This window comes from Rhineura floridana, chromosome 10 (genome assembly GCF_030035675.1).
Source record: "Rhineura floridana isolate rRhiFlo1 chromosome 10, rRhiFlo1.hap2, whole genome shotgun sequence".
NCBI lineage: Eukaryota > Metazoa > Chordata > Lepidosauria > Squamata > Rhineuridae > Rhineura > Rhineura floridana.
Genome location: NC_084489.1, coordinates 53,903,476 through 53,922,253, shown reverse-complemented (window position 1 = coordinate 53,922,253; position 18,778 = coordinate 53,903,476). Strand labels below are relative to the sequence as shown.

Below are 18,778 nucleotides of genomic sequence, written 5' to 3'. Positions count from 1 at the left end.
ATACACTATGGGTAGTATAGGGTGCTACTGTACAATATGTCTTCATAGTTTACAGAGAAAACTGTGAGACCACCAACTGTATAGCAAGCTTACTGCTATCTGTGTAGGGGTATGTAAGGGGAAAAGGCAGTTGAGAATGGTGGCTCCAATGTCAGTGGGGTGGTGAATCTGTACCTTGGAGAGCTTCTTGAAAGTTCAGACTAAATCCTGGTGTGGATTCACTGCCTCACTGATATCTGAGCCACCAGTCTCCACTGAGGAAATGTATTTGCCTCCCACCCAGCCTATACTTCTGGTTGTGCTGTATAGTGTAGAAGAGACAATTTTACCAGTCTCAAGATCTCTTATTTTGTGGGCAATTCCAGAACTCAAAGAAAGAAAATCCCAAATTACCTGCTAAACTAAAACCTTCTATTTAGCTTTGGCTGTGCAGTCTTGCTAGCAGGCTAATCTGTTCTTCCTAGTTTTGCACTGAGCTCTTTCTGTTACAAAACTGCCATTGGCTTTTAGCCAGGGCTGGCCCCAGGCATGCCGGGGCCCTTGGGCCCCAGCTTGTCCTGGGCCCCAGCATGTGCACGCACATGCACATGCATGCACACACACATGCACAGCCCTGTGTGTGCGCACCCCACCTACCTGTCTCCTGTCTTTTGTGGCTATGTGGCTGCGCGTGCAGCACTACCATTAACCAAGATGGCAGCCAAGGTTTCCCTAAGGGGCTGAAGCCTCCACCGCCATCTTGGTCGATGGCACTCATGTGTGCTACACATGTGCATCTCTGCCATCAACCAAGATGGTGGCAGGGGCATCAGCACCTATGGGAAACCTTGGTTGCCATCTTGGTTAATGGCAGCCACAAAAGAAGTCAGCAGAGAAAGGTAGGTGGAGCAAGGGAATGGTGGGCGTCTCGGAAGCTCCGCAGATCATGGAAGGGGATGGGCCCTTGTAGCCCCAGGAGCCCTCGGCCAGGGCCCCACCTAGCCATCCTTTGGAGCTGGCCCTGCTTTTAGTATATTCGTTTTGCAATGAACAGGCAAATCAAAAATGAGCGGTGAGTCGTACTGATTGAAAATTCCTTTTAAAAACATTTTTTTTAGATTTTTACAATAAAATACTTTTAGGTTTCAAAGGACAATTTTCTCTGGCAGGGCTGCCACTTTTCCAACATCGTTCTCAGAAGAAGGAACCTTTTGACTCAGTAAAGCCTATTTACTAAATGACTTGTAAAATAATAAATCACCACTTCTTAGCAACATTTTACTTCTCAGTGGGAACATGACCAATTGCTCCTGTCACCATGAAACTGTTATGCATCCTGTTTCTGAACAGATGGCAAGTATTTACTGTGAGTGACCTTTATTATTACTGCAAGTCTCCTGGTAGCGATGGCATATGGCATATGTAGAGCCTGGAAAATTTGGTAGATGAGATCATTGCAGGTCAAGATGGCTTACACGAAGATCTTTTCCCTTGGTAGCCATTGGTTCCATGTTTATGACTATGCAAAATCATTTTGTAAAGAAAACCCCAAACCAAACCATTTAGATTAATGTTTTGTAACAAGTGTGATGAGGCATTTATTCACATCAGCTCACAAATGTATTGCAAAATGCCCATTATCAAATTAGCACCAGTGCTTGTAATAGTTATGTACATTACAGTGTGCTGTACGGTGTCAGGTCACATCCATACCATACATTTAAAGCACTCTTATCCCACTTTAAGAATCATAGGTTCCCCCAAAGAATCCTGGATACTGTAGTTTTGTTTGTCACAGAGCTAAAATTCCCAGCACTTGTAACAAACTATAGTTCCCATGATATTTTGTGGGGAGCCATAACTGTTAAAGTGATATAAGAGTGCTTTTAAATATATGGTGTGGATGTGACCATGGTTGGAGAGAATGGAAGAAGCATTAAGGCAATCCAAAGTGGTTGTTCAGAGACTCATCATCTCTCTCTCTCTATGCCTATGGCTTATTCAGAGATGTGGCAGGGAGAATGAGCCAAAGACTCCAGCAAAAGTTGACCTGTGCGATTAGGAGGCTCATGGTGGTACCCAGGTCACCTTAGGGCCAATAAGGACAGATGAGAAGGGTCTGCCAGGATTTGATGTAAGACTTAATTCATAATATCCCATAATATCTGGGCTTGGTCCTGAGATGAACAATGTTACATATTTTCCAGAGATTTATGTTTAGAAGGACTTGATCTGGATCCATGTAAACATACAAATTTGCTTCTACCTACAACGAAAGCATGGTTTCCTGAAGACCTGTTCCCTTGATGCTGAATCTGAACAAACTGGTCCGTTTGTCAACATCTTAAGTGATCCATGGCTATAGCCTGCTGTCATAGGCTGTCTGTGGTGATGGTATCTCCACCCAAACAGCTCTACAGATCTGTCACACTGAAGAATGTTGGTCAAATACAAACTTCAGCTTCTGCCCCTTAGCTATATGGGCAGGCAAGTAGCTGATGTTTGCAAAAATAATTTTGGAAGATGCCCCAAACGACATGTGGTGAATGCCTAGATAAATTTAGTATTTTTTCCAGCTATTATTTCCAATGTTGTTGTATTTAAAATAGTTTTTTTATTGTATTTGCATATTGGGCCCTACAACTATTCTCTCAGAGACATACAGGTATCCTCCAGGCTGGATTACTGTAATGCGCTCTATGTGGGGCTGCCCTTGAGGTTGGTTCAGAAGCTGCAGCTGGTGCAAAATGCAGCAGCCCAACTGCTAACTGGGGCAGGGTATCGCCAACATGTCACCCTGCTGATGAAAGAATTGCACTGGCTGCCTATCAGCTACTGGGCCAAGTTCAATATTCTGGGTTTGGGGTTCAAGCCCTATACAGCTTGGGGACTAGGATAGCTGAAAGTTCGTCTTACCCCTTATATACCCAGTCAATCACTGCGCTCTGCAGGTGAGGGCCTCCTGCAGATACCATCTTATCAGGAGGTTTGTTCCGCACAACATAGGAAGTGGACCTTTAGTGCAGTGGTCCTGACCCTTTGGAATCCCCCCCTTAAATATTAGACAGGCGCCATCTCTATCTTCAGTGCCTACTGTAGACCTTCCTCTTTCAACAAGCCTTTTAAGTGGAGATCTTATCCCAGTCTCAGTCCCGGAATTGCTTTTTAAGATGTGTTATTAAAGATGTTTTTAATGTGTTTTTAAAGATGTTTTGTTTTAATATATTTAAAAGTCTGTTTTTAATATTTTTAAGTGTTTTTAATGTTTTTGTTTGCTGCCCTGGGCTCCTACTGGAATATTTATCCCAGGAAGGGCGGGATATAAATTTAATAAATAATAATAACAACAACTATATCTGTAATAGCAATCCTTTTACATCAGCATGACTATTAATTCTTCACAGCAACTTGATTGTTATGAGTGTTGAGTCTTTCCTTTTATTATATTTATGGTCATGTTTAGAATGCTTATTGACCATGTATATGTAAATGCAAATGATGTATTTTTAGGCAGTTTTATCACACCATTCAGGCATATTTGCTAAGAGGCCAGATTAATTGTGACAATTTGTTTCATACGTTATTGAATGACTGACGTGTATAGCTGAAACATGTTTGGTTGTTGGTACAGGTATGCTTGTGGACTAGTTATGCATATGGACATATTATTCAAATTAAAATTTAATTTATATATTAGTGCCTATATTTATTTCTACATACGATTTGAGCAGTCGCTGTCACCTAACTCCCACTTCTGTCTCTGTTTTATGTTTGGTCTTGGAGGTTGGGTTTTATACACCTTTGTTTTGGTTCATGTAAATGGAATTTTCATAGTTTTGCTCAGAGTATAATTCTTCTGTTGGAAGAGTTTCCACCATGTCTTTTCAACTTTCATCTCTAACCCCTATATTTGCATATATTCACCGGGTTTTGTCATATATTTGGGGAAATGTTTCCAACACTTTCAGAGTCTACAAAGCTTTCAAGAGAGGATCAAGTAAACCGGTTTGCTTGCAGCTTTGTTAAACAAAGATATTTTTCATAACCCTTTATCCTGCCAGTCAAATTTTTCAGTCTCCAAAATACTGCATGCAATTAATTAAAACTAAGCATGGAACTGTTGTAATATTCATCTTGTTGTATCCATTCAAATGCATATCCAAATTATACAGACATTTAACTGTATGGATATTAATGCCATTAATTTTGCAAGTGTACATTTAAGCAAACTATATTGAGATGGTATAGAAATAATAAATGATGATTATAAGGACTTTAGGCTCTCCTCCCTTTGTTCATATAAAATATGGCCTGAAACCAAAGATGTACTTTAGGCCCAGTAGGATTTGGACATCTTCTTTAAACAACATAACCATATGCCATATCACAGGGGTAGGGAACCTCAGGCCCAGGGCCCAAATATGGTTCTCCAAGCTCTCTGTCTGATCCTTGGGGACTCCCCTTCCCAAAACATGCCCATTCCCAGCCCTGCTGTGCATGCTCCTCAAGTACTTTTGCTTGGCTGAAATGTGTCCCTGCACTGTGGCAATGCCTCTTGCTTGCCAGGATGGAGAGGGGTGTGGTGGAGGGGGTGTCAAAATCTTGGTTATTGATGGCTGAAATGTAGCCTCATGTACAAAGGTAAGACTGGCAACTATTGCTCCACCCATTTTTCTGCCTTTAGCCTTCCCCACCACTGAAGGTTGCCCATGTGAGAATGCAGCCCTTGGGATGAAAAAGGTTCTCCACTCCTGCTATATTAGAAACAGCTTATGAAAGACCCCTTGGTTTCAAAAGTGGTTTGCTATGTATATTGGGGTGGGTGCTGCTGTTTGAGGAGCATATGCCCACTGAGTGTGTAGACCTGTTTATGCCTTTCTGTGGATCCTGGCCTGAATATCTGGATAACGTGGCCACTGTGGTCCATGCACTGGCAGCCTTGAGACTGGATTACTGCAATGTGAGGCTGCCCTTTGGCCTGGTCTGGAAGCTTCAGCTGGTACAAAACACAGTGGCTAGACTGCTGATGGGGGCTGATGGGAACAGATGGCCTTGAACAACTTGGGTCCAGGATACCTTAAGGATGACCTGAACCCTTATATCCCAGCCTGATCACCAAGATCACCTGGAGGAGCACTGTTACTTGTCCTTCCATCTTACAGAGGCCCAACTGGCCCCAACCAGAAGTCGGGCATTTAGTGCCGCCAGTCCCATGCTATGGAACACTCTTTCAGCAGAGATTTGCCAGGCATCTTTGCTTTTGACTTTCAGGTGTTTCTTGAAGCCTTTTTTTGTGCTGACAGGCCTGTGCAGTTGTTTAAAAAATTGTTTGAGTAGCCAGTCATTTTGATGATTTTTTAAAAATTGCTTTTAAATGTTTTTATGTTGCTGTATACCCCCCTGATGTTTTGCAAGAGAGGGGTATATAAATATTTTCTATAAATAAAGAAAATATTTTATTCCATTGATATAAATAAGTGCAATTGGAATAAAAAACCTGTATATCCACAAAAGACCGTGTACATTAATTCTAAAGAGGAACAGAAATGTCCAAACTGAATTTTAACTCAGATTTAAATTGTAACTTACTTGACCTGTGCTAAGTCACACTAAGGCCAGGCCCTAATCTATAATGATTTCTATTCTGAAGTTTATGAATGCTCATTTCAGTAAAAGGAGAAATTGGACTGAATTCCATATAATGATTCATGGCCCCCAGGGAATATTAAAAAGAAAAAAAAAATCCTTTCCCTCGCCCCTATCCCCAGATCTTCAGAAGCCATAAATGTCTTAACTAATACAAAGCCTTGATCAGCTACCTGCATGCACAAAGAGATAGGTGAAACAGAAATCATTCTGTACTTCATTTCTCCTCAGCCTTACTTGGAAGAGGCATTTTGCCATCATGAGAAGATGCCATCACGGGAGCCCAATGGAAGGTCATCATGGTATAGTGTTTAGAGAGTCCTTCAGCCAACAAGGTTCAAATGCCTACTCAGCCACAAAGTTCACAGGGTGACTTTGGGCCAATCACCTTCTCTCAACCTAACCTACCTCACATGGTTGATGTGAGGATAGAAACGTTTGTGTGTATGTGTCATGTTCTTGGAGAAAAAGCAGGATATAACGATAATACATAAATAAATAATCCAATGGCAAAGTGCTACCATTTATCCACTATGGCTCTCGCTTTTTTCTGTCTCAGTTCTCTCCATTCAGCTACTGTATGCTAAATACATGGTAAGCTACTCACAATATATAGTTGGCAGGATCATGTCACTCTCCATGGCACTGACTGGGTTTTCTGCTAAACAGCTGTAATTCCCAATGGCTTCTTTGATAACAGGGGCAATCCAAAGCACGTCGTTGTTTGCTGACAAGGAATAGATCGTGCTGGCTTCAATGGGGTATCCATTTTTCATCCACTGGTAAACAATCCGTGTGCCTTTCTCCACAGTGCATTTCAAAGTAATGTTCCCACTGTTTTCCACAACTCCAAACAAGGGCTCAGTGTATATGACTGGCTTTGTGACAGGAACTGCAATATAAAATCTCTGATGTTATGATCAAAATATTTCCACCAAGGAGTGGGGAACCTTTGGCCCTCCAGGTGTTGTTGGACCCCCTCCCAGCGGCCCCAGCCAGCATAGTCAATAGTACAACAACATAGTCCTTTAAATGAGGATTAGATAAATTCATGGAGGACAAGGCTATCACTGGCTACTAGTCATGATGGCTATGCTCTGCCTCTACAATTGGAGGCAGTATGCTTCTGAATACTAGTTGCAGGAAACTGCAGGCTGCCCTTGCGCTCGGTCCTGGTTGCAGGCTTCCTGTAGGCATGTGATTGGCCTCTGTCAGAACAAGATGCTGGACTAGATGGCCCACTGGCCTAATCCAGCAGACTCTTCTTATGTTCTTATATGGAAGGTCACAGGTTCATCACCTCTGCTTTAAACAGAGCAGATCATTTGCAATTCACTAGACTAAACATGTGCAGGGACTGGTAGGTACTACATGTATGTACATATCAGCCCATAGCCGTCCAAGAGATTGGTATATGGTCAGCTTTGACAGCGTGGATCTCCTGTTTGGGATGAATAGGAAGCCAAGAGCCCTCTTTTCTCAGTCCAGGTTCAAAACTTGTACACACAGACCCAACTGTGGACTGCAGATATTCAGCATCATAGTTCCTGATTTAGCTTACGGTGCATCTACAAAACCTACCTTTCTACCCAGGGCCTTGAGTGACTGAAGCATCTGTCAGTCTAGATCTCCCAATTTGATGGGTTTTTGATTGGGTCATTTGTCAAGCTATTTTATGTCCGGTGCTTTATGTAGCAGGGATGGGGAACCTGCGACTCTTCAGGACTGAGTCAGCTCCAGCCTGTATGGCCAATGGTCAGGGGTGATTGGACTTATAGTCCAGCAACATCTAGAAGGTTAGAGGTTCCCATTCCTGCTTTACAGTAAAAGAATGTTATATATTCTAGATTTCTCAAAAAAGAAAATATTGTAACTTGGCTTTAGTTTATTTAATTGTAAGTTTTGTCACGTTAGAGAAACTAAGCAATATTCTCGTTGTGCTAAGGTTTTGATGATAAAGAAATGGTATCAAAGGCTACTAGCCATGATGACTATGCTCTGTCACTACAGACAGAGGCAGTATGCTTTTGAATACCAGTTGCTAGAAACCGGGGGGGGGGGTTGTGCCCTTGCACTCAGGTCCTGCTTGCAGGCTTATTATATTTTGGTCACTGTGAAAACAGGATGCTGGACCAGATGGGCCACTGGCCTGATCCAGCAGGCTCTTCTTATGTTCTTGATATTTCCAGCCTTTCCCAACCTTTGGGTCCCTAGATATTGTTGGACTGCAACTCCCATCAGCCCCAGCCAGCTTGGTCAGTGGCAGGAACAATGGGAATTGTAGTCCAGCAACATCTGGGGACCCAACGGTTGGGAAAGGCTGCATTCTTTTGGGCATCTGCATAAAACATTTTTGTTTAGGTAACCCTATGCAGACACATGGGTGTTGGTGTGTTTTTAAGCTTTTTTAGTCTGTTGCTTTAAAAATATTTTTAATTCCTTGCTTTCACTGTTTTATTGATATTTTTAATCAATCTTTTGATTACTCAATTGTCTTTCGTAAACGGCTTAGAGGGTTTTTTTACAATCAAGCAGGACACAAATTTTGTTAAATAAATAATTAAATGATATGCAAATAGATTTGAATGCCATCAGTTAATAAATCAATTAAGTGTTGCATAAAAAAGCCAGATGACTGATTAGTTACAAAAAAAGACTCAAGCCTATTGACACCTTCAGTTATTTCATAGTTATGAACAATTTCTTTGCTGAATACTTTTAGAATCTGCCCACATGGGAAAATGCCAGGGGAGGGGACTCCCGCAGCCACATGGGCTAGCCATGCTTCCTGCCCCCTGCATGCACTGCAGAAATGTTTCCTTCTGCAGCCACACCACCCACTGCCACAGATGGCAGAAATGCTTTCCAGCCATCTGTGGATCCGGGCAGTGTAGAAATGGGCCCTTCCTGGGCATTGAGGTAGAGCTCCTCCATGAAGGGAGGGAGTCTCACCCTATTGGTGAGGAGCTCTGCCCATATACATCAGTTCCTGGGGGAGAGCCCTCTTAAACACACTTCTCTGTGTGGTGTATTTCTGCAGTTTTGTAGAAAATGTGGCCCCGGTGCAGAGCAGCAGCAGGGTGTGGAGGACTAGCTAGGGATGGGCAAATCTGGAAATTTCAGTTTTCCCCAAGTCTTCTTCTTTTGTACCAACTACTTGGCTGGAGAACTGCATTGCAAAATTTGGAGAATTAGGTCAATTCATCTGTAAATGTGAACTGTATTGAATTTCTTCCCCATCCTGAGTGCTAACCCATGTGGCCTCATGATATTCCTCACCTGGTGTTTCAGCAGATTTGGCGGGGTGGGAGGAGGGAACTGTCGTGTAACCTCTCCAATATAGCTATGGAATAACTAGCACCATGTCCTAGACTGCACATGAGGTAGAATAGTGGGAACAAGATGGTAGAGTCTGAGATGGTTGAAGGAATGGTACTATTTCATAAAGCCGGTGTGTGGATGTGTAGTATGGTTGAATGCTGTCCTGTCTGTGAACGGTAGGGATGGGGAAGAATATCCACTAAACTGGACTTAGTACCGGATATTGACTGAATCCGACAGTCTGCTGTCTTTTCAGACCAGCACTGATTTCTTGCGGCGGGCCGTGGCTGTAATTGGCATGGTTCCCCTCCAATTTTATGTAATTATCTTTATAATTACAATCGTTATTATCTATTAATTTCCATGGATTTACATAAGCATTTATGTTAAAAATTACACAATTTTTTTGCCACCAAAACAACAACAGCGGATCGAATCGGCAAGTGCAAAAGCAAGCGGGAACAAAACAAGGCAGATCAGGATTGAACAATGGACTATTGGAATACAAGTGGATCAGAACTAGGCAGTGAACCCCATTCCTATTGAATAGACACACATGCACACACATAACTCCCAGAAATTAGAACATTTACCCTGCAGAGTGCAGGCTGAGCTAGAACCTTTTCTGCTGATGTACTGGCTTTCCCATCTTCCCTTGCAGGAATTCTTCTCCTTGTGGGGTAACATTCAAAACAGAATTTTCCCATTTGCAGTTTGAAGTGGTACAGTCTACTCAACCAAATGAAAAAACTGCCACCTCATTCCGCTTACCTGCACAGACTAAACTAGGCCTAAATTTATCCCTGCATAAAAAGTCCACCCTGCCAGAGCTGCAGTTGTAGTTGGACCATTTGGGCTTCACTAAATGTGCTCCAGAAGATCTGCAACGAGTATCTCTTGCAATTCTTTAAAAAATTAAATGAAATCAGCTGTGCACCTCCTCTCCCAATTGGATCAGAAGGGACCTTAGCTGGACAAACAGCAGTTTTGTGAAGTAGCAATAGGCAATTTAATCTGCAAAATTACACAGAAGGAAAACAGTTCAACTACGCCCATCCCTAAAGCATAGTCCTGATACAAATTGGACTCCCCCATGGCTGCTAATATATTTTTAAACACCCATAGGATATTCTGGCCATATATCTTTTGTGTTACATGTAGTTAATACCTCGAGATTCCAAAATTTAATATTACTTACCATCAACGGTAACTTGAATCTTTGCACTCGCTGGTATTGTTCCATTTCCATAGATATTGATTTTGATAATATAACTGCCTTCATCGCTAAGATGCAAAGATTTTATCAGCAAGGATGCATTTGGAGGTGTAAGTGTAAATTTGTGCCTATATTCCAAGTCTGGAACTACAGACTGATTTACAGAGATAAGCAGATATCTGAGGGTTGTTGGTGGCTTCTCAAACAGCCATATTATCTGGATATCAGAAACGGTAATGTTGAAATTATAATCAACTGGGAGAGTGAGTGGCTGCCCTTCAATGCCACGGATTGTATGTGATGGAACTGTCAATTTTAGTGCAGAACAAATACCTACAGGGGCAAAGAAGTCATAAAAATGCAAAAGATAAAAATTTGCAATGCAAACAGGCAACAAAGAATAGCTGCTTTATGTACTACAGTGGCAAGGTACAGCACATCTTAAAAACTTTCAGGGAGTCAACTTAAGTGTGTCACATTTTTTAATTGGTTTGGAATCTCCTTGGTGTCAGCATTTCTCATTTCAACTCTTCATCCTGCATTTTAATACAGCAATTTATGAAAACTTTGGGTACAGGTTGTGGTTAAAGGAGGAGGGTTAACCACAGTCCCAGGTTAGAACAATCCGGCAAGCCAAACTATGGTTTAGCTGCTGCACTGTGCTAAAAGGAGCAAAGCAAATGTGAACTCCTCCCCGGGAGCTACCACGTTTGCACTGTTTTGGTAAGCCATAGTTTGGCTTACTGTGATGTACAAATGAGGCACAGTTTAGTCCTATTAGAAATAAAAAGGAGAGCCTTTGGGAGGGACTGAAGGTTGAGCCTGAAACTGATTTGTTCCCCCTCCCTTTTAGTTATATCTCTTTAGTTTCCTTTTAATATCACTCCCCTAGATTTCTTAACTGTGTTTTATGTATTTTTATCTATTTTATTTTTTTGCCTTTTTATTGTATATGATTTTATTGTGAGCCAGCCTGAGTGCCCTATTTTTAGGGTAGAAGGACAGGATAGAAATATTTTAAGTAAATAAATACATGAGACCAGTTACTCATGGCTAAAGTCCTACTCAGGCGTTCTCCACACAGATGATTAGAATTATGTGAGGGGAGAGCAAGGATGCAAATGTCTCCAGTGGGCAGCCTGCTGTATTTGCAGAGGCTTCATATGCAATTTAGAGCCCTGCGCAGGGACCAGGAACAGACCAAGTTATTTTGCTGTCTTATGCAAAGGACAATTTGCAGACAAAGCAGGATGCATAATAATCAAAGTCACCACCTCTGTCATTGGTTTTTCATCTAGGCTAATAATAGAGGCAAGAAAATCCAACGTGTATAAGTATTTGTATGAATGTAGTGTATTCATAAATTAAGTTACAAATTAGATTTATACAGTAGGGCCCCCCTTTACGGCGCTTCGCTTTACAGCGATTCGCTAATGCGACGGCTTTCAATTAGGGAAAGTCCCCGCATTAAGGCGCTTGTTCCGTTTTTATGGCGGTTTTTTCCCGTCGCGCGTCATTTTGACGTCATTTTTGCGCGACATGTCCCATTATCATCGATGGGTTTCGCTTTTTGGCGATTTCCACTTTACGGCGGGGATCCGGAACGGAACCTGCCGTATGAGCGGGGCCCTACTGTAGTGCTATGCTTGAAGGCTCAGAAGTGGTTTTAAATACTTCCCACTTCCCCAAATGACAAAAAATCCAGGGGCAGCACTTAGGCAGGCTTGGTTTGGTTTGGAATGAGAGAACGCTGGAGACTTAAGGCTAGCATATGTAATGCAAGTTGAGCCTTGGTGGAAACAGATAGCATAGCACTTCTGCAAAGCAGCAAATACACTGCCACACATCGGATCCACCACAGAGGCAGCTCCTTCTTGCTGCCCCCACTACACTGTTTTTCACTGAAAATATAGGTCTCCTCTCTCTCTCACTCACTCACACACGGTTTAGATTACACCATTCTAAACTGAGGAAACCTACCTTCTTTAGAATCCTCAAGGAACATCCAGCAGTTTCCAGGCTATTCTAGGCCATTTACTTATAATTTCTCTAAAAATAAATATGGCTGGCAGCATAGGAACGTAGGAAGCTGCTTTGTACTGAGTCATTGTACTGAGTTGGTTCATTTAGCTCAATATTGACTGGCAGCAACTCTCTGGGATTTCAGACAAGGTTCTCTCCCAGCCCTACCTGAAGGTGCTGGGGGTTAAACCTAGGACCTTCTGCATGCAAAGGGAATGCTCTGCAACCACGGAGCTACGGCCCTTTCCCTTTTTAAAGAAGCATGGCCAGGCCACTGACTACTATGGAAGTTTAAGTAGTCGTTCTGGCCTCATTAATGATCTTCTGTCCAAACCCAGACTTTTTCATAGCAGTCATATAGTAATTCTACAACAATCCTTTGGCAAATTTGACTTCAAACACCCCTGCCCTGTTCGTATTGTGCATTTGCTTTTCAAATGGCTGCTGCATGTTCATGGCTTTGTGACCATTTCCATCTTTTCTATTCCTGTAGCGTCACTCTCTTAGCTGCTGAAAACCTTAAAATACTATGAACAGGAGAACAGCAACACACTTCTAATCACATTAGGATTTACAGCTAGTTGTGTGTGGCTGCTTCCATAGTGGGAATTTACTGTGGAATAACCATGCTTTGCCCCTTTTTCCTTGTTCAACTTCTGTCCCATCTCGCACTCAGAAATTCTAATTTAAAAAATTCTCAGTGGAACAGTTGCATAATTTCCCCAGGTGCACGTGGCCTATCACACTGCTCTTCTGGTCAGTCATGGCCTGTATAGTGTGCATTTCCTTCCATATCTCACATCTGTAGGAATCAAATCTATCACTTCCTTTTCCAAATACAGTAGGGCCCCACTCATATGGCGGGTTACGTTCCAGACCCCTGCTGTAAAGCGGAACCCATTAAATAGAATGGTGCGCAATGCCCAAAAACTGCCTTAAAAGCGGAACAAGCGCCGTATGAGTGGGGCTTTAGTCTAATTGCGTCTAATTGAGACAGCTGTATTAGTGAAGTGCTGTAAAGCGAAGCGCTGTAAAGCGGGGCCCTACTGTAGCCAACACTGGGCTGGAGAAAGGAGGACTGCTCACTTCACTGCAGAGTGTCTGGTAACAGAGCCGCTGTTCCAAGCCAGCTTAAACATCCAGGGGTGTAGTTGTCCAGGATCTCAGGGGGACTTAGACCCCTTACTTTTGGGGGGAGCAGGGTCCCAGCCAAGTCCCTATGTCTCCAGCAACCTACAAGCCAATCAGCATGACAGGGAGTGTGTTAACCACTGAGAAGAATCTTCTAATATGCTTCCTCGTCCTTTCCTGCTTATTGGAGTCAATCAGAGTGAAAGGAGATGAGTCAACCACTGAGGACTTCTCAATAGCTAACACACTCCCTTTTCATGGTGCTGATTGGTTCCTAGCAGAGCTTAGAAAAGTTACTTTTTTGAAATACAACTCCCATCAGCCCAATCCAGTGACCATGCCGGCTGGGGCTGATGGGAGTTGTAGTTTAAAAAAGTAACTTGTCCAGGCGCTGGTTCCTAGGGAAGTCTGCAGTTGAGGGAGAAGGCACACACAGGAAGGACTGAGGAGTGTGGAGATGACAAGGGTGATCAAGCAAGCGAGTAGGCATGGCATGACTATTATGAAGGGACCCTGTACTTCTGCCTTTGCCACTACACTACCGATACACCAATGATTGGGTGCTGCTCAGTCGTCCACATATGGAAGCACCCTGTGTATGTGTATGCCTGCCTCTTGTGAAGTGTATACATACAGGACTGTAGGATATGGGCCAATAATATATTCAACCATAATGTACGGTTCTATGTAGCTTCTCTTGTTTTTCAATCCTGTACTGTTTACCGCCACGGAATATGTTCAAGTAAAGAACAGTTGAAAGGGAACTCTTTTGTTTTTGCTGTCAGAAAGGGTGGAGTTACTTCCAGGGAAGTTGTTCTCTCTGAATATGATCTGATGATTTATTCAGGGTATAATCAGTATGGGAGAACTTCTATAAAGATAGAAGGAAGCAGGAATTAGGGAAGTTGCTGATGTACAACAGAACCTTCTTGTTTGGTCTGTTCATGTGTTATGGAAACTGTGTTTAAAAGAGGATTTAAATTGGTCAAAGCGGGGTAAACATCTCAAAAATACTAATAATGAAAAAATGAAAGTACAAATATTTCATTTAATTAACACCTGGGACATTCTTGCTTTAACTGTCTACTTCTGATAGCTATGCTCATTTACAGCACACATCAAAGAAGACAGTGTTGAGCGAATTTGTTTCTGTTGATTTCAGTGGTTTGGTTTTCCCCTTAGGTACTCTGATTTCCCCCTTAGGTCACTTCCAGTCCAGATGATCTATTTATTGAGCATTTATCCTGATTTGTTTGCAGGAAGTTTGTGGAGAGGCTATTTACTGAGCATTCATTCTGATTTCTTTGCAGGAAGGTTATATGGCAATTGTGTCAAACAATTGCTTCCCCACACTTTCCAGTATATTTCCCAGTCACTTTCCTTATTGCAAAAAGCCGGGGGGGGAGTTGAGTTTGTTGCACAAGAGCACCAAATCAACTTTAATCGTGAAAGCTGAATTTTTTTGGTATGTGATTGAATCACACCCCAAAATAGCAGCAAAGTAGAAGAACACTTTATATTTTCATTAGATTCCTGATGGAGCTGTGCTGTGGTCCTTACTCCAGAACTGTTAACATCTGAAAATGCTAAAGAGGGAAATGTAGGTTTGATCCTGATGTCCCCATTACCTCTCTGTGCTATTTGACCCATGTTGAAAAGCAAACCTCAGCAAAACTGGAAAAATCGTTTTGTTTATATTGAAATTATATTCCTAAATGTATGCTCAAAATGTTTCACATTCTCAGTCTTTTGATCATGCTGCTCTTCAAATGTTAATGTTTAGTTAGTAAAGAAATCAATTGGATGTCAGCTTAGATCTAAAACAATAACAGTATGTGAATTTTCAAATAACCTTGCAAAGCTTGCTGAGGAGCTGAACTTTCTTGCAAAGTTCTTGCTTCTGATATTGCAAGCTCAGGTCTTGGAAGGCTACCTTATTGGACATTGTTTAGGAAACCCCAATAAGGATGAAACAGACCCCATCAATGCTAGAGCAGATGCCAAAATAGGAGGATTAGCTTGAAAGGTGTCTCCTGCCCAAAAATGAGAGTTGGCAGATCTCTTAAACACGGCCAAATTTCACTCCTGAAAGGCTGCTGTTTCATCCTTACTGCATCACTCCTTTCAGACAAGAAAATAGGATGTCTGTGAAAGGTAAGGCTTATTGCCTGGGTGGTGTTTTACAGTGGTTCCTTCAGCACAATATTTTCCCCCATGTGTATCTTCTATATAGGTGTTATAAAACAGTAGTTGAGAGCATAAGAGGTAAATTCACAGTCCCAATATGTAAGCTCAGTTTAGCCATGTACTCTCAAATTGTATAGCTCTCAGTCAAGTCACTATTACTCACCTTCCACTTTATTTATAATCCAGTTTACCTCAAAGGACTGAGAAGTTACATTTCAAGACCCTTTGACTTAAGAAAGCTGAGTTTAGAATGTTTGATTCACAAATCCAAGCAACCTTAAAACCCAGTTTAAAGACCAGCAAGCATGTGACATGTGAAGATAACTATATAGTGAGCTTACTAAGCAAACCATGCCCTGTCTCAGCTCCAGTTATCTCTTCAAGTCAGTTTCTCTGTATTGGATATAAACAGGCTAGGTTTCCCCAAAGTGACCTCCAACTGGAACTCAGACTAATTTTGCTTCTATATCCGTCTTTAAGTATTAGTAAGCACAACACCACCCTTGTTGACTGGCAACATTCTGCAGCTTTTTTTGTTTAAATAAAAAACGTGACATATTTTGAGTTTGATGCATAACATCTCCATGGGAAGATTTCCTTTTTACTTTTAAGGCATTTTTCAATACATGTCCAATCCATTCCTAAAACCAATCAGAGTTTAATTCTCTAGTGATCTATGGGAAGGTCCATAGGTCACTGGTAGAGCACCTGCCTTGCATGCAGAAGGGCCCAGGTTCAGTCCCTGGTGTCTCCAGGTAGGGCTGGGATAGGCTCCTACCTGAAACCCGGGAGAGGCACTGCCATTGAGCTAGAGTGGACCAATGGTCTGACTCAGTATAAGGCAGCTTCCTATGTTTCTTTACTTTTAGGAGTGGTTAGTTCCAAATCAAGTAGGGTGGAATGGGTCTCAGATCAGAATGCTAGTGTTTTACAGTGCAGTGCTGTACATATCTACTTAGAAGTAAGACCCATTGCATTCATTGGGACTTATTGCCAGGTAAGTGTGTATAAAATTGCAGCTTTACTCCCATTTTCCACAGGTATATCAGAATGAACATAAATTAATAGCAGCAGCAACTCAACTTTACATTGATAGAGCCAAGAATTCAAACACACTGTGTGAATATCTATATAAGAAAATACCTGACAAGAAACTACTTTGCTCCATAGCACATTTAGGTGATGATTTTGTCTAAATTCATGCCTTTAAAACTGCAAAGGTAGACATGAAGGTGGGGCTTAAGTTGGTGACTGTTTAGACACCCCTGGTTTAGAAGGTCTGCTTCTTGGTGATTGGGCAGCTGAATCTTCTACCTGTTGCAGTCTGGACACAATTCAAGATTCTGTTATTAATCCCTTAACAAAATTGAACCAATCTTCTATTCCCATCAGAATCAGACTCTGAGCCCCTCTCCTCTTCATCACCTGTACACTAGTTTCAAGGAGCTTGTATTGAACCTTGGTGGTAGTAAAAATAGTTTGTTTGTAGGATGAAGCAAATGTCCTTCGGTATGCAACTAAAAATGGACTGATGGTAGGACAATTTTGGCCAAGGAAGGTTCAACTAGGGTGAGGCATTATCCTAGGACAGATGAGTCAAAAGGTCTAGAAACCTTGGTCAATCATAGGTAGTCCATCTTCCTTTTAACCCAACTTCAGTGAAAGCAGATTTTTCTTTTTCTGACACCCTCCCTAAAAAAGTAGGCCTCTTTGCAGAATTCTCCAAATATTTTCCACTAATTTTTTGTGGCAGCAGTCATTTCCCACTCCACAATGTCCTAGGATACTGCTCAATCTGGGGCATTACGGAGAATGCAAAATGGTGACCAGGCTGCTGCTGCTGCTGCTGTTACTTGCAGTGGCAGCAACAAAACTAAACTTAGGGGAGGGTGGAGGAGAACCTGTGTCATTTCTGAACTTGTACTAATGGTGGGCCCGAGAAACTGTTGGAGAATTTTTCTTCCTCGAAGAAAAAAATTGGTGAAATGATCTCCCCAATTCTCTGCTCACTAATAGAAAGAGAATCTTGAGATTCTTCTGCACATAGCTCTACTTATTTGGAAGAAGTTTGTAAAAGTTAGGATTTTCACTGGCATGCTGACACCCTTTGATATGGTAATAAATAAGCTTCCCCTGCCTGCCCCCAGTTCTGCATCTAGTGCAACACATACTGGATATGAAAACAGGTAAATTAATATAAATCATAGCAAGACAATATGTGCTAGGTCTGCCATCCTTTGAACCCATAGCCAAACCATTACAAATGAGTCATGCTTACAGATTTAGATGGACTACATAGGGCTTCACCTCACATGAAAGTAAAAAGCCAATTAAATCACAATGTATAAAACTACATGAGAGGAGATATTAAGTTTATCTCATTTACAAGGACCACAAATTTTAAAATAAGAAATGGTACTTCTAGGGAAACACTCCTTGCTAGATACCCATTTTCCTGATTTTTGTGTTGTTTTATTGGAAACCGTTCTTAATGCTACATATACTTTTATTTATACAAAAATCAGAATGACTTGGGAAGAAGGGTATATTCATAATATTGGGTTATTACATGTGGACTGCTTTAGACTAACAACGTCATTTGCAGAACACATTTTCAAAAAGGTACTGAGATTAATTGAATCTTTAAATTTTCACACTGCTTTTGTAACACTCCTGAGAGATTACCCATTACATGTGAATTACAGCACAACCCTATACATTTGTAGTCAGAAGAAAAACCCCTCTGGTTTAGAAGCTCTGCTTCTTGCTACATATTCAGCAATAACCTTAACATTAACACTACCCATTGCAGCTGAGTATCTGTATACTGCAGTCTCTATACTCATCCATGCGCCCATCCAACCATTCCCACCTTTTCTGTAGAAACTATAAATGTTTTAGGATAAAAATCTTCCATGTTAATTAAAATTGACAATTCCTGACAGTTTTATATCTGTAAAGTTACTGAAGTTTAAACATTCAAAGGTAAGAAACTGAAATAAAACGTTATACCTGGATGGAAAATCAGAAAAGTACAATAAAACCTTCAGGATCTTACCTAACAGCAGAACGTAGATTCTGCACTGCAAAACATAAAATGTGGTGCTAAAGAGCTCCATGAATGCATCCTGTCTCACACAGATACCCCTTTCTCTTTGGTGCACTGTCAGAGCTTGGTCCAGCAGCCGTGGGTCTTATTTGCTAGGGAAATCAGCAATGAGTTATCAGCCCTTACCTGACTTGCTTTAGGTGATTTGAATGTGTGTATACAAAAGA

General features: G+C 41.6%; 1 protein-coding gene across 1 annotated transcript in view; it reads right to left on the bottom strand.

Annotated features, from left to right (window-relative positions):
- The window catches only part of HEPACAM2 (HEPACAM family member 2), a 45,641-nt gene that overhangs the window by 24,645 nt on the left and 2,218 nt on the right, over positions 1 to 18,778 (bottom strand). Inside the window, 4 exon segments of the mRNA XM_061586631.1 lie at positions 6,233 to 6,517; positions 10,145 to 10,495; positions 18,561 to 18,591; positions 18,594 to 18,703. Of these exon segments, the coding sequence (XP_061442615.1) occupies positions 6,233 to 6,517; positions 10,145 to 10,495; positions 18,561 to 18,591; positions 18,594 to 18,629 (703 nt within the window). The 5' untranslated portion in view covers positions 18,630 to 18,703.